General features: G+C 38.4%; 1 protein-coding gene across 1 annotated transcript in view; it reads right to left on the minus strand.

Moving 5' to 3' along the window:
• Positions 1–16,587, minus strand: part of mctp1a (multiple C2 domains, transmembrane 1a) — a 132,140-nt gene that overhangs the window by 71,919 nt on the left and 43,634 nt on the right. The window contains exon 2 of the mRNA XM_039621225.1: positions 10,653–10,773. Within this exon, the coding sequence (XP_039477159.1) occupies positions 10,653–10,773 (121 nt within the window). The remainder of the gene's footprint in view (positions 1–10,652; positions 10,774–16,587) is intronic.

The raw sequence follows: 16,587 nt of genomic DNA on the forward strand, positions 1-16,587 counted from the left end.
CTCTGTCTCTCTTGAATAAATGTCTTCACTAAAACTCCCCAAAATAGTTTCAAGTTGATTTCTTGCTTTTGGTATTAATGCACAGCTCTGACATATACTCACATTATCAAAAATCATATTCCCACTCCTCACAGTGCAATGAAAAAATAATTTGCAGCAAAGCAGAAATGATTCAGCCTCTCATGTTATCATGTGGAAAATCCCAGCTTTTCCTCCTGGGACAATGCAAACAGGATCTTCAGTCTTAATGTGACAAAAATCATGAAGCATACAGCATCCCACTGTTTCAGCTTCTCAGCTCATTGTTTCTGGTATTATGAGAAAATATTATAGACAATAACTTGTATGTATAATTTTCCAAAATGATGAACGCGAACACTGCCGACCTTGTGAAAAAAGCTTGTTTCTCATCATTTGCATTTGACTTTTCAGTACTCGTTGTGAATTTGAGACACTTTCAAAAACTACCAGTTCCAGCTCCAGTTAAATGAGGCTGCCACACAGTCATTACAGGGACAGAGTGAAAATATAGACAAGGTTCATCAAAGTCTAATGCTTCCATTTATAAATCAATCCAAGTGGAAGCAAGTATCCCAAACAATGCTCCAATCAAACCCCTTAACAATCACTAATGTCTTAGGAGAAAACTCATCAAAGGAAATGAAGTTTGTGATTGTGGCATTCATACACTCACAGTGCAGCGGTCATTCAAACCCCACTACAATATTCACTTCTTGCTTTTTTGTGACTACCTCATTTCCATGCTGATGTGTGTTTCTGTTAGACACAGCCACACATTTAAGGACAAACACGCCTCTAGTTTATTATTCACGCAGGGGCAAAAAATAGAACAGTTTTAAACTAGCGTTGGAAACCAAATAAAGTTCTTATAATGCATGCTACAGGAAGATTGTGTTAAGATGGTGATGTTATGCCTACTTGAACACTGATATATCTGATATATATCTGATATATCGCTTGACCTGCCTTTGATAGTTCAATATAAACCAGGTGACATGTTCATATCTTTCTTTCTTACTTCCTAAACAATCCAAAAAAAGCACAGGCCGCACAATTCTAGTACCGGTCGGGCTTTAGTCGAGACCTAGTATAGTCTGCTCCACATGACACTATCTTAATGAAGGCTCTCTAATGAGCTAATGAAAGGTGCTTGTTTCTGACTCCAGGGTGAAAGATGTAATAAGACAACAATGGTGTCTGTCACATTGATTTACACTGCTGTGTAGAACAATTCATTCTTCTTCTTCCTCATTTTCATCATCAATTACTAGATGCTCATTATGCATTCATGATCAATAGCTTTCTGTGTCAGTACAGGCCAGACAAACGGGTCTGAATTATTAAATGATAATATATGAGCAGTTAATCACGTGTCAGCATAGGACAGTGTAATAGTATGCTCTAAAAATAAGCATCACACTCAATAAGAAGAGTTTTAATTTCGCTGTGAGGGATGGGTGAAGGGTGGAGGTGGAAATAAAAAGGCCTTTAAAGAGTTCAGCAATATACTCTTGTTTTTATTTCCTTATTTCTTCACTCAACTTCACAAAAGTTGAGTTGGAAATAACTTTGTATCTATTCAGCTGCAGAGCAGGCAAAATAGATACAAAAGTAAACAAGGGAATCGATTTTTAAAGAAAGGAAAGTTCAGAGAGGGCTGGATTTGCTGATAGGTGCTAAACATATACAAATGTGGCAGACAAAAACACACTGAACACATAAGACAGACTCAAACGCCAATGAATATAAATAAAAGAAGAGAAAGGAGGGAGCAGATCAGAGTGTGATGGGAATGCTGTTCCATAGTTTGGGGCCACGCATGGAGAACATATGATTTCCTCTAAGTGTGAATCTAAAGTGTGGGACAGCCAAAAAACTCTAATGAGCTGAGCTGAGGCACCTGAAAATGGAGTAGGAGTGTAAAAGGTCGGTGATATAAGGAGCCAAACTATAAAGGTCTTTACAGACAAACAGAAATCAATTCTAAACCTCACAACCAAGCAATGGAGAGAAGCTGAAACAGGTGTAATATGATCTTGTTTTTTGGGTGCCTGTGAGGAGCCTGACGGCAGCATTTTGATCAAGCTGAAGACGGCATAGAGAGGACTGAGTGAAACCAGAGTAAAGTGACTCGCATCAGCCCACGTGAATGAAATGGGGGCATAAATGAAAGATCACATAAAGAAAAGTTTTGGTCGTTGTCTTGACATAGATGGACAAGCTGCCAAAAAAGAGGACAATTTCCGTTTTAAGCTCATACGGCTGAAGCTCAAACTGCTTAAAAGCAACAACTCCTCCCAACATCAGGAAACCCCCCTTCATGCTACGCTTGGCACAAATCCCCACAAGGAGTCCAAAGTCCATGCACTGGCAATACAAACTATGTGTTATATTAGAGATTATACAGTAGTGTAGTAGAAAATCTCAAATCCAAAAACATACAACAGTAAACCTGCCAACCATTTTTTCAAAATTAAGGTATGCAAATACACTGAGCAAAAATTTACCAACAATCTGATGTCAGATTTGTAGATCCTGACCCTTAGCGCTAACATTTTCAGTGAGTAAAGCAGAATGAATATAAATGACAAAACACCTGCTGACAGCATTAGAAGTCCATCAATAATGCATTATGTCATAATAAAACACCTGCTCTGTTATTCAGTCAATGAGACTAATAGTTTTTTTTAATTATCAAATACGACAAAATTAGGTAAACCTAAGCCAAAATCACAGTGTATGTGACAACAATACACATTAATGCAATAATTTTGACACTATAATAAATATATATATAAAGACTACCTTTGGAAATAAGTCAGTCTAACATCTAATTTGTAGCATTTAGCAATTCAGTGTGATTAATCTCAGAAAACGAGACCGTACAAAGTTCTAACCTTGAAAGGCCCAGCTATATTAACCTCACTAATACAGAGGGGGAAGATTTATTCGGAGTTAGCCAATAGGTTACCTGTCAAAACCTCTGTTATTAAGAACCACACTGGAGGAGGCTCACTGATGTGTGTCATGAGATCTGAGACAGGAGGAGGGAAAAATGCAGTAAAACTTCCCATGAAGCCCTCAGTCACGCTCCAGCTGCACGCCCAGACTGGGTTCACGTTTAGGTTGTAGAAGCTGTGTGTGGCTGCAAATATGACTATGTGTGTGTGTGTATCCTGGTCTATGTGTAATGTCAGGACTGACTGATGGTTACAGCTCTGGGGATTCCCATTAGGCAGAATGCAATCTGGTAAAGAGGCTGTACTGGGTGAGACTCCACATAAGGCACTTCATCTCGAGATAGTGAAATATTGGTTGAGAACCTGCTTCATTGCAACTGCACACAATCACACACTCTGCGCCTCTTCTGATGTCTGCTTTAAGCTTACTTCCACAGCCTGAAATTTACCCAATATTAACCTTCACTAAGTGCGTGTGGATACTAAAGCCCAAAGTGACAGGTTAGATAGCAGCATGAGCTTCCGACTCATACGGCTGAGCTGAACGAGCAGAGGAAGACAAAGAGAAGAGCGTGCACGGCTTGTAGGAGAATAGCATGGGAGGCGAGAAAGTAATTAAGGACACTTAAAATAAAACAAAACACAGCATGTTGCCAGTGGTGTCAAGCTCTGTCACTGTCACTGTACTTTGCAAACTGAGAACTAATCACTGGAAACCTTCACACTAATACCTAAGCCACAATCACAGTCCATACTGCCTCAAGATGAATTCGTCTGCAGCTATCTACAAAGAGAGAGTGACAACACTGTTAATCACCCTGTAATAGTGTTTGCAACATGCTGTACTGCAGTTTTCTGGTTAAGAGATACCGTACATGTGATCAATCTATAGCCTCAAAGACCTACAATTATGCTTGTGCTCAGCTGTTTGTCTGTTCCTGCAGTAGAAGTGTACTTAATAGTCAAATTTGCAATAATACAGGATACAGTAAATATTTGCAGCACCTGCGCTCCTCTCCTCCCAAATGTAGGAAAACACAAGAACAAACAACATGTACATATTCAGTTACACTGTAGTTGCATGAAATAGTAAATTATTAACCCTTTGAGCTAAGCTAAACTCCACTGCAAGTCAGTCAGCAGAAGAAATCCTGGATTATGTTAAACATTTCTACAAACAGAGAGCTGTTGTTGAAACTAGTACTTCTAAACAAGAGACAAGTATTTTCATATAGGGGATAAACATAGATGAAAATAACAACTTCAAAATGTACCCAAAAATTAGGTTTCATAACGTGCATCTGCAGATTAAGTGGAAGATAGCGTAACAGCATGAGCTTCCGACCAATACAGTCGAGGTGAATGAGCACGGCATGACAACGACAAAAGAGAGTACGACTTGTAGGAAAATAACAAGGGAGATGAGAAAGTAATAAAGAGGGCTTAAAATAAAGCAAAACACAGCATGTCGGCAGTGGTGTCAAGCTCTGTCACAGTCACTGTACTTTGCAAACTGAGAACTAATCACTGTAAACCTTCACACTAATAGTAGCACTTAATACGCACACACACTAGCAGAGCGACACGCACACACGGGTTCTCACAGTGAACACAAAGCAAGTCAGCACATCCGAGTGGCAGCAGCTACAACTGTCTAGCTAGCTATTACTTACCCTGGGATAAAATTAGAGTGGCTACTGGTAAGTGTCTGTAAGGATGAGGATTCAGGCAATTTCTCAAATTCCAGACATTGTCTAGTCTCTAACTAGACCTAATTTATACTATATCTTTATTTTGCAGATAATAAAACGTTGAGCTTAACATCAGTTGTTGGAATACTGCCTTTATGTACATTGTGTCTATAAGTGTAAATGGCCTGTATGGAGTAGCACAGTTAGGCTACAGTATTTGTATTATACACCTAGATTTACTCAGTCTGTTTTTCTGTTTGATTTACTGGCTATAAACAACAACCATTCAAAACAACGATCCCAAGTCCTGTACTTATATAGCTATATTGATTCCACAATTGTAAATGTAGGTTTCTGTGCACAAGTTAAAACCAGGGATGACTGATAGACATAAAACTGGCAATAAAGGTTGAAAGTCCCCTGTGCTTTTGTGGCCATCAGCTGAAATATTCAGAGCCAAAAATTGTAATGTTATGTGGGAGATCTACCGACCGGCATCTCAAACATGAATGTGTTCATAACAGATAGAGACTGTCTGCATTTACAATACAAATGTGAAACTGCACATTTATTTCTGAGAGCTGAATGCCGATGATAGGAAATGCTTTTCAAAAGGATTTTTTTCTAATTGCAACACTTAATTTTCAGCATCCAAATGAAACTATGCTAAATAACTTCAGTGCAATACAGCTAAATATGTGCACCAGGTAATTATCCTTCCGTACTTGAAAAGCAAGAGAAAGATAGGTCAAGAGGAAGTGCAGCACAGCAGAAACGTGCAGGAGTAACTACCACTACTCAGATATTCAGAGGCTGAAATGACAACTATATGGTGTCTTTGAAAAGCTAGATAAATCAAGCACAGCTTAACCAGAGTTTGCACAAAAACTACTCAACCAAACATGTTTAACTGTGACAACTACGTCTTTATCGTCCTATAGCACTTCAGTCGCCTCTTCCATGACCAGATTCTCTCATGTCAAGGTTCAGATTTTGCTTGTGAGTAAGCATAACATCTAAAACAGTGAAATGTTATATCTGTTATGTCTTAGATTCTGATGGGCTTCACCTTTGGGTCAAACACAGGGAATTGGAGGCAGACAGTTTTCATCTGAGCTCATCACTGAGCTATCATATATGACAGCTAGGATGAGGCTGGGACTCTAAGAACTAGATTTTTTTTCAGAAATATGATAATGATCAGGTTATTTTCACCCGTTAAACTAAGCATAATAGGCAGGTGTATAATTGTACAAGCTTCAGCTTTCATAACAGCCTGCTCTGTTTCTTCTTCATTTGTACACGTGTATAGTGGTGTATAAAAAAAAAAAAAAAAAAAAAATTACTGGCAGTTGCCAGTGTAACCTCTGAGCATCCTAGCAGATTCAAAATCCTACATCGCCTCGTTCTCGAGTTATTGCATTCACAAGATTTTCAGAAAACGTCACCTCTCACCTCTGATCTTGCAATCAAGGTCACCAGATTCAAACTTGTCCAAGATTTTTAGTAGATACACCTACGGTATCAATTTCAAACTCCTACTTCTTCTCATTCTCGAGTTATCACATTCACAACCTGTTTCCACGCTGCTTGCCTACACATGCTATCGGACTTTTAAAGCTGAAGACAAAACGCACTCCCCTGGTGATGATTTGTTAAATAATTTGACTCTGTACATGTAGATGAGAGAATGTTGAGAGTTTTACTGTGATACTATCAAAAATAGAAATAGTTTGTTTAACACCTGACAAGTTATTTTTTTATCCTGGATGAATCCTGGATGTCTTTGTACTATTTGTGTGTATAAACATACACGCACGGGACGATCCACGCTAACTCGCTAATGGAGATTTGCCACCTTAATGTGGTTATGGCGATAACGTCATTTTAACGAGATTAACGCTGACAGCACTATATATATATATATATATATATATATATATATATATATATATATATATATATATATATGTGTGTGATAAGTATGTGATAAGTCTCACAGAATCAGAGTACTTCAAGTATTTCCTGTCGATGCCAACAAACTGTCACTGCCCCAAATGCAATGTCTGACCTCAGCCCTGATCAGTGAACCTCTGCAGAATGGAATCGGAAGCACCTGCATGCTCAGCAGAAATGCATGAGTAGTTCAAAATGTTTTATGAGGAACGCAAATGATCTTTGAACCTGGAGAACATTCAGTTTGGGGGGCTAATGCAAAGAAGCTAATATTTCATTGTTTACCCCCATATATTAATATATTTCCATATTCGTGTTAGTGCTTTAATGAATGACACAGAGCCTTCAGAGACAATCTGTAAACACATGTTAATAAATAGGACAGTATTTGGTTCAGTTTGACATATTCCCTTACAGATGCTGTCTCACATCAAACTGAAGGTAAACTGACCAGATGACAGAAATTTGATGCTTTCTGTTAATATGTGACACAAAAACGGTAGCATTGTTTATAAAGGGCATATAACAATTTCTTTCAGTATTATTTGTATCCGACATTTCATTGTGTTAGGAGGCCGGAAGGGTTGGTTGGTGAAGGTACTACTTAGACAGGAACTCACACATGTAAAATGATGCATTTAAAGTTTAAAATTTGAATTGAAAGTGAATTGAAAGTTTTGAAAACTCTGTCTATACATGACCTATACATATAGGTCATGTATAGAGCTATTACATGATCGCCATTTTAACAAGAAAGAGTAAAAATTGAATAACTAACTTAGCAGACAAGCGCATGTGTTATTAACAAATTGAATGAAGGTTCTGTTCATTTCTGGTGCAGAGGGATGATTAATGTAACGAATAACAAATCTGTTTACCTGCTATCCATCTGACTATTTTGTGTCAAAATGGCAGCTCTGAAAAAAGCCCACCACAGGGAATGAACAGGTGGCGGACATTCTCCTTCAGGATGTTTTGGTAGACAACAGAATTCATGGTTCAATTTACCACAGCAAGTCTTCCTGATCCTGAGGCAGCAAAACAGCCTCAGACCATCACACTACCACCACCATATTTTACTGTTAGTAGGATGTGTTATGTGAAATGCTGTTTTAGTTTTATGCCAGATGTAACGGGACTCAAACCTTACAAAAAGTTCAGTTTTTGTCTCGTCAGTCCACAGAATATTTTCCCCAAAGTCTTTGGGATAATCAAGATGTTTTTTGGTAAATGTGAGATGAGCCTTTATGTTCTTTTTGGTCAGCAGTGGTTTTCGTCTTGGAATTCATGGGTGCCATTTTTGCCCAGTCTCTTTCTTATTGTTGAATCATGAACTCTTTTTGGTAGGCCAGTCATTCCTGGGAAGATTCATCACTGTTCCAAGTTTGATCCATTTGTGTATAATGGCTCACTGTGGTTCACTGGAGTCCCAAAGCCTTAGATATTGCTTTGTAACCCTTTCCAGACTGATAGATTTCAGTGACTTTGTTTCTCAGGTGTTTCTTTAGGTTGTGCCATGATGTGTTGATTTTTGAGATCTTTTAGCTTCACTTTGTCAGACAGGTTCTAACAGGTCTGCCAGTAATCAGGCCTGAGTGTGTTTAGTAAAGCTGAACTTAATGACAGTTAATTCACGATTTAACAAGAGGGGCAGTTACTTTTTTTTAAACCAGGACCAAATAGGTTTGGATGACTTTTCTCTCTTAATAATAGAAATTATCATTTAAAAACTGCATTTTATATTTACGCTGGTTATCTTTGTCTAACATTAACAGCATAGACAAAGTAACATGTAAGTGTGACAAATATGCAAAACACTAGGAAATCAGGAAGGAGGCAAACACTTTTTCACACCAGTGTATATTGTTTGTATTTTGCTTGCTTTCATTTCCTCAAAGGAGGGAAATTTTGTTAAGGCAGCACATCTTTAGAAATCTATCGAGCCTGTTTCTTTAAAGGGCAAAGGGGATAAAGGAGGACACGGCACTGAACCCCTGTCCTCACTCTCTTTTCTGTCTTCCAAGACAACCTTGTGTCTGAGCGCATCCATCACTTTGATGCATGGATCAGCACTAAGGTGACGAACAAAACATTTCACCTTTTCTTTTACCAGTATCCTCCTGTTATGGTCGTGTGAAGCTCTGCATTGTTAACAATCTACATCTTTAATTAACAAATTCTAGCACTCCAAAATACTTCAAATTTCTTTTGGTTTTTGTTGGTTTTTTGCTGATAAACTGAAGACTATTTGTATCATTTATAATGCATGCCAGAGCTTTTAGTGAATCAATAAGTAGCAGAACTAAATTGCTTCTTGCAGTAAACTCCCTTTATTTGATAATCCTGCTCTACTTCAGGCCACATGAATGAGAAGGGAACCTAGAGCGATGTGCAAATGGAAAATCATTTTCTGTATTCTTCAGTTTACCTATTTCATGCTGTTTAAAGGGGGAAAAAAGTAAACATCCTGGTAATACAGACCAAGAGTTAAGATGTACCACTGTAAATATAAGGAGAAAGAAGCCCTGGCTAAGCACTGTGAAACAAAACAGCACTTATTGTTGTGTTTTGCTAATATTGTATTCATTCTACTCCTAGGTTATATTCCTCTCTCTCTCTTTCTTTCTCTCCCTGTCTCTCTCCGCGTCTCTAATGAGCTGTCTTGATGGGCTAAAACAGGACAGGTGAGCTCAGCACCTTAGTGCTCATTATCTGGGTTGACAGGTAGTCAGGCAAAATGCATAGGAGAGACAAAGGTGGCTCATTCTGATCTGTTGTCATGGTGACTGCTACAGCCACTAATGAGACTTCAGCATCCTTCACCATGCAATCCACTGTGAGAGTCTGTGAGAGTTTATGATGTGTTAAAGTTGAGCATATCCACCTTACATTAAATCACACATTCCAACTCCAGAGAAGCAGGCAAATGTTTGTTTATCAGAGTCGTTTAAGATGAGTTAGTATCTTTTACTCTGGTGCAAAACTACATAAATTCTTACTTAGGGTTTCTAGTTTACATTCTCTATAGTCATCGCTTACAATACAGCAGTGTGTAGTCTTTACATTGCAGGTCTTGCTCACACTCAGTAGCCAAGGAAAGCGTTTATGGTACGATTTCATCTTATTACACAAAAGAAACCAGAAGAATCGCATTAGAATCACTCGTCTAGGCTCCAAATGTGACAATGGCCTAGATTAATCCAGAGCTGAATTGTTTTCATGCTCACATGCATGAGGAATGCGCCAAATCGTTTCTACTAAATCAATCTGACGTCACATATGGAAAATGGATTGTGATGTGTGGTTTAAAAAAAGAATACATGCGATCAGCGAGTAAATAAAAGGGAGATAAAAAAAAGAGTTGATTTGAGTGTGTAAAAATAGCCGATAAGGCTAAAGAAAACAAAGTAATTCCGATGATTTTCCATATTTTTCTTACTCCTATTAAAGAACTAAAGCCAACAATTTATTCATTTACTTAAAACTTCACCATACCACTGAGGCTGTTTCTTGGGCCAAAGCCTGATTCAGCATATTTCTCTCTAGCATAGAGCTACTGAAGTCCTGAACACATAAATAACTGTTTTATACTGGTGTACATGTTTCTTTATCAGAAAATATATGGACACTATTGTTCATGTAGAAGCACTGCAAAGGCAGTCACATAGTTGCTTCACTATCATCCAGGACTATTTATCTTATTTGGTTGTCTAATATTTTATCTGCTATTGGGAGTTTCTAAGTTCACTCTAATGTGAGTCTAAATACTTTTAGACACACCCGCAATAATTGTAACATCATTCATTTTGGTTTTGACCTTTTTGAATAAGAGAATCCAGAAAGTCACAGATTTTCTTTAAGCCTAAAACAGTAGGGTTTCGAATGAGGCGTTCTAGATGCTACGCTGTCTGTGCTAATCGCAGCACAGGGTAACTTTTACTTGATGGGGCAAACAGAAACCAGATAAAGCATTTCCCGCTGTCACTCTACATAAACCTGAATACTCTCGAGGAATTTCTCCTACCTGTTCGATCTCGGATGGCCAGGTTTTTCCCTTTCTTTAGGACAATATCCAGCTGGTACATGGCTGGAGGAGGAGGCTGAGGCGGGGGCTCTACATTACTGGGCCCCACAATATTGATGCCCTGTGAAGATAAGACAGTGCCCAGGTTAGTTTGCTTCAGTAATATGCTTCAGACACACACACACACAAGACACAGAGAAAATAAGAAGTGACAAAATAAATAAGACACCCATTACAATTAGGAATAAAAAAGCGAGTAGAAACAAAAAAAGAAATAATCGCAAGGTATTTTTAGTCCAGCTTAATTCTAGTCAACATCACATCGCCTCTGTCAGTGCGCCCCAGGGTGGCTGTGGCTACAATGTAGCTTGCCATCACCAGTGTGTGAATGTGTGTGTGAATGGGTGGATGACTGGATGTGTAAAGCGCTTTGGGGTCCTTAGGGACTAGTAAAGCGCTATACAAATACAGGCCATTTACCATTTACCATCACAATCTGCTAGCACATAAAAGATTGGACCCAAGAAATAGCTGCAAAAATGTTTCTGAATAAATAACAAATAAATAGATTTCTGAATAGATCTCTGAAGAATAACACTATGTTACAAAAACAAAGGTTTTGTCTTCTTGGGTTCTTTTAGAAATGATATTTCTTTTCTACAACATCAATATACACTGAAAAGATAAAAATAAGAAGTGCTCATGCTTTAGAAAATAATTACATAATATACTGTACGTCACATGTGTAGTGTGAGCATAGAAAGCATGTAGGCTTGTCTGCAGCCTCCAAAATCAGGCTGCTGGAAAGGGTAATCTCTGTGGCTTTACACGTCAGTGCTGCTCTCCACTGTGACAGGAAATCCCCGCTGGCTGTAAACGTGATTGGCCATAAAGCCCATTTGCAGGCCACATGTTGCACCGGGTTACGCTGAAATCCACGACACTTGCCTTTCTACTACCCTGATTTATCTTGTGTGTGTGTGTTTGGGGGGGGGGGGCACTTCTGTCACATCGTACCAGCTATCATACTCTAAGATGAAGCTAAAAATAATAACAGAAAAATGCTAGTGGGCCACTGGGAGAATGAGAGAACGAGACACTACCAAGGCCATAGGATAAAAGCAACTCCCATCAGAGAGGAGCAGCGAGATCTCCAAGCAGCTAAAAACAGAGTGAGCATGCAAATGGAAAAAAGGGAGAAAATACACTCTGGAGCTGGTTCTGTATCAACAATGTCACATACAAGCTCTCCTTCTAATGAGGCTGTTATCACATCGTTATTGTTAATAACATTGATTCTCTCCTGGGTGATGTCCAAATATTGTGCAAAATAAAATGACCCTGACAACTGAGTGTATTTAACAAATCAGCTAAATCTGTATTTTAATGGATTCTATTAAAATATGTAACAACAGTTTTTCCCTAATGAATTATAATCTTATCAACTTTAATTTCAACAACACCAATTTTCTTAAAGTGGCACAATGGTGCTGTCCTCACTTATATTTACACAGTAATCTGACTATATTACAGCACTATACACTCACTGGTAACTTCATTACCAGTGCACCTCTTTAGCTGCTTGTGAACTAATCCAATTAGGCAATCAAATGTAGACATGGTAAAGATCACATGCTGAGGTTCAAACTGAGCATCAGAATGTGGAATAAAGGTAATTTTAAGTGATTTTGAACATGACATGGTTGCTGATGACAGACAGATTGGTCTATGCATTTCAGAAACTGCAGATCCACTCAGTTTTACCCACACAACCGTGTCTACGGTTCACAGAGAATGGTCCGAAAAAGTAATACCCAGTGAGCGGCATTTCACTGGATGACAATGCTTTGTTTATGGCAGAGGTCAGAGGACAATGGCCAGACTGCTTTGTGCTGATTGGAAAGCAACAGTAACTCTATCAACCAAAGCCTGCAGAACAGCATCTCTGAACGCACGACACATCAAACTCTGAAGCAGGCTACAGCATAGGTGCTACTCCTGTCAGCTAAAAACAGGAAGCTGAGACTACAACTCACACCAGCACAACAAAATTGGAAATAAAAATACTGGAAATACTTGTCTGATGAATTTTGATTTCTGCTTCTACATCCACAGAGTCAGAATCTGGAGTAAACAACACGAAAGCATGGATCCATCCTGTCTTGCATCAGTGGTTCGGGCTGCTGCTGATGGTGCAGTGGTGTGGGGGGATATTTTCTTGGAACACTTTGGTGCCCTCGGAACGAGCTGAGCATTGTTTAATCTCTACATCCTTCCTAAATATTGTTGCTGACCATATACGTTTCTTTATGTACGCATCTTATGGTGGCTGCTTCCAGCAGCTCAGATCATCTCAAGCTAGTTTCTTGAACATGACAACGAGTTCTCTGTACTCAAACAGCCTCTCGAGTCATCAGATCCCAATCCAATACTGCACTTTTGGGATGTGTTGTGGATGGGTGTGCATTATTTATGTGCAGCTGACAAATCTGCATCAACAGTGTGATGCTATCATATCGATGTAGAACAAAATCCCTGAGGATTGTTTCATACACCTTGTTGAATCTATACCATAAAGAACTGAGGCAGTTCTGCAGGCAAAACAGGGTCCAACCCAGAAGTAAGCAACAGATAAGTCGATAAGAAAATACAATAATTAAAATGTAAAAGTCTAGAATTAATAGAATTTAATGTTCTGGATTTTGTAATATGTAGTAATCTTTGTTTCAGCTACTTTATATATATATATATATATATATATATATATATATATATATATATATATATATATATATATATATATATATATATATATATATATATATATATTACATACACACACACACACACACATTATATAGTCAGGTCTTTCCCATCTTTGTGGGATCGTCCTCCTTTTGTTTGTCCTCTTTTCTCTTGTTTGTTTCAGTTGAGTTAGCTCCATTTTTCCCACCATGAATTTCTGTATTCTCCTGCCAGCTTTGTGCAGGGTGTTTTATTTTTAGAAGTTCTTTTTTTTGCATCCTGAGACTTTGTTTCCTGAATTTCTATCCTCTCTCTGGCAGTTTCTGTCATAGTTAGTTATATTTTCTAGTATTTTCTTTCCACTTTAAGGAGTATCAACATATTCCTAAAATACAAATAGATCTTTGTGTTTCAAACAATAACTGAACACTGGCATCAATGGCGAATATTATTACCAGTTTAACATTAACAGCAATAATTCTCTAATAATTACTCAGATATAGCACAGTCTTCATAAAGAAGTCAAAGCCACGGTAAATGACAGAGAAAATGGGTCCTGTGTAACACTTTGAGATAAAATCTGCTGCCAAAAAAGCAAAAAATAAAATATAATAAAATAAAAAACTGAGGAAAAGAGAAATACAGTCAGTGCTTTGGAGAAAACAGGAACCTTAAATAAGTCGAACAAAATAAATAGTTTGTTTTATAACAGTTGCACCAGCTCAGTGAATACAGACTGACAGGAGTTTAAGCTGCACTGGGGTCAACGGTTCATGTAAGTCACTGAAATTGAACTGCATGTGTGCATGGATATAGCCAACAGGATTGCACAAAAGATGTGGGGGTCGAACAACGTAACATTAAGCCCTTTATCTTTAAACGTGACTAACAAACAGTGACAAAGAGACACACAGAGGCACACAAAGTCGACACACAACGATTAAGAAAACAGTGGAAATCCTCGGTCATGCTGTGCCCAGAGAAAATGCCACTTCACATGTTGTTTTCTTCTTTGTATATGAAATCCTACAAACACACACGCACATACACACACAACTACAGAACAAAGGGTTTAAATGATTTGCTGATAGCACTGCCTGCTTGAGTGAGCAACAGTACAGTACATGGAGTAACAGTGAAGTCTCTGTTAGAACAAACAACCAGACCAAACCAACACACAAAGGTGCTACCAAGTTACAGTGCACATTAACAAGACGAAAACAAACAGATACATGATGACGATCATTTTTTGTTGCATGTACAAGCTCACCATTAGCTGTTTCGAAAATAGTTTAAGACTAAAAATGCCTCTGAGGTAATAAATGAAGAAAGTAAACTAGCATTACAAGATTTGCTGTCTTTTGTAAAATATTAGGAGACATTAATGATGTTTGAACAAAATCTTAACACAGTGTCGACCAGAGCTAAGCCATGCTTTGAAGTACTGGTAAGATATTATGTAGTGATTTTTCTATCTGACAGAACATTAATACTACTCCAGTAAACAATTTTGTTTCTGCATTGGATGCATAGCAACTTGGTATTTAGATTAAAACTTAAATCTAGTCAAAAGAACATTTTTACATTTTGGTTTATGCATAATTACAATCTTGTGCAAAAAACAGGATTTGTGGAATCAGGGATGCTGCCCCCACAGAGCAGCCCCCATCTCTCTCTGCCTGGTGTGTGCAGCACATTTTTGGCAACATTTAAAATACGATTTGGTTATTAAAAAAAAACAAGTAACGGTTTCAAATGGATTTTAAATGGACACGCCACATTGGTTTTACCTTGTCCTGGTTCAACTTGCACATCAAACTGTGCTCGATTTTTAACCTTTTGAATGGGTTTTCCAGTAATCACTAGAGTATACACAGTGAGCACTTCTGCTAGCATGCTATTTACACCACTTATCCTGTGCAGCTGCTGTTAACTTTGCAGCTATAACAATAATGTTAGGGCTCTTGGACAAAAATCTAATGATGTAGAAAAGTAATTCTGACAGGGAAAAGCACATCACTGCAGCATATTGTAGAATATTACTAATGATGAACTAATGAGCTAATAATTGTGACAGGATTTTATTCTTTTGACTCTGTGTCATAATCCTGCAGTTTTGACCCCCAGCTGTGTCCTCTCTCCCTAATTACCTCATGTGTGTATTTAAGCCTTCCGTTTTTCTCAGCGCCTTATTGCGTTTTACTATTTCCCTCCTAAATATTTCCCCCATGTGGAGCACTAGCTTTTCTGTTTATGCTCTGATTAAGGTTGTTCAGAAGTCACTATTTGAGGACTGGATTTTCCACTAAACATGACACTCTGTGGTTGTAAATTAAAACATTAAGAGGAGGTATGGCTCACAAAGCCAAATTTTGAGTTTGGAAGCAACGGTTTTGTGATCACGCTCCATCCACTGGGACAGACTCAGCAGAGAGAATCCATTTTCTGTTCTGTCCCCTGAATCCAGCAGAACTCAGGCCCTTACCTCTAAACAGGCATTTCGGTTGAGAGACAAAGTATATTCACAAAGGCTGAAACAGCCAAGAGGAGCAGAGAGAAGAAAAAGGAAAGACCGCCAAGGTCCATCGCACTCCAGCTGCTCCCTGTTTCATGACTCCTCGAAGCTGACAGAGAACCAAACAATACCTACAATGGTCTATTTTCCTGTGTCTCTCTCTAGCCGCAGAGGACCAGACCTTTCATTTCAGAGCAAAAGACAAAAGACAGTAGGTTTAGGAGAGGGTGTCTTGAACTTTCTTTGCTAAATTAACTGATTTATTCTCATTTAGGTGGTGCCTACTGTACAAGAACTGCTTGGCAAGCAAACGGTTTCATCATGAAGGGCGTCAGACGTAAAACTGCCAGTTACATGCTGTGAACAGGGAGCAGCCAAAAGTAGCTTCTATACTGTACATGAATTAATCTTGTGTGTGTCTTTGTTTGTGTGTGTGTGTGCACATGCATGGCATGAATAAATAAGTTCAAGAATCAAAAACATGTAGGTAACACAACTAAAGTTTTACAAATATTGATGCCATGTACTGTACATGTATTTCTGTTCCCAGTTTCTTCACAGATACAAAATAGAGGAGAGCTGATGATACAGAATGCACCAGAGACACCTAGATTTAGACAGCTGGAGTTTACTGTACACCAGCAACCACCAGATACACACAGTGCAAATTGTGTG

The sequence above is a fragment of the Oreochromis aureus genome, linkage group 12, assembly GCF_013358895.1.
Source record: "Oreochromis aureus strain Israel breed Guangdong linkage group 12, ZZ_aureus, whole genome shotgun sequence".
Classification (NCBI taxonomy): domain Eukaryota; kingdom Metazoa; phylum Chordata; class Actinopteri; order Cichliformes; family Cichlidae; genus Oreochromis; species Oreochromis aureus.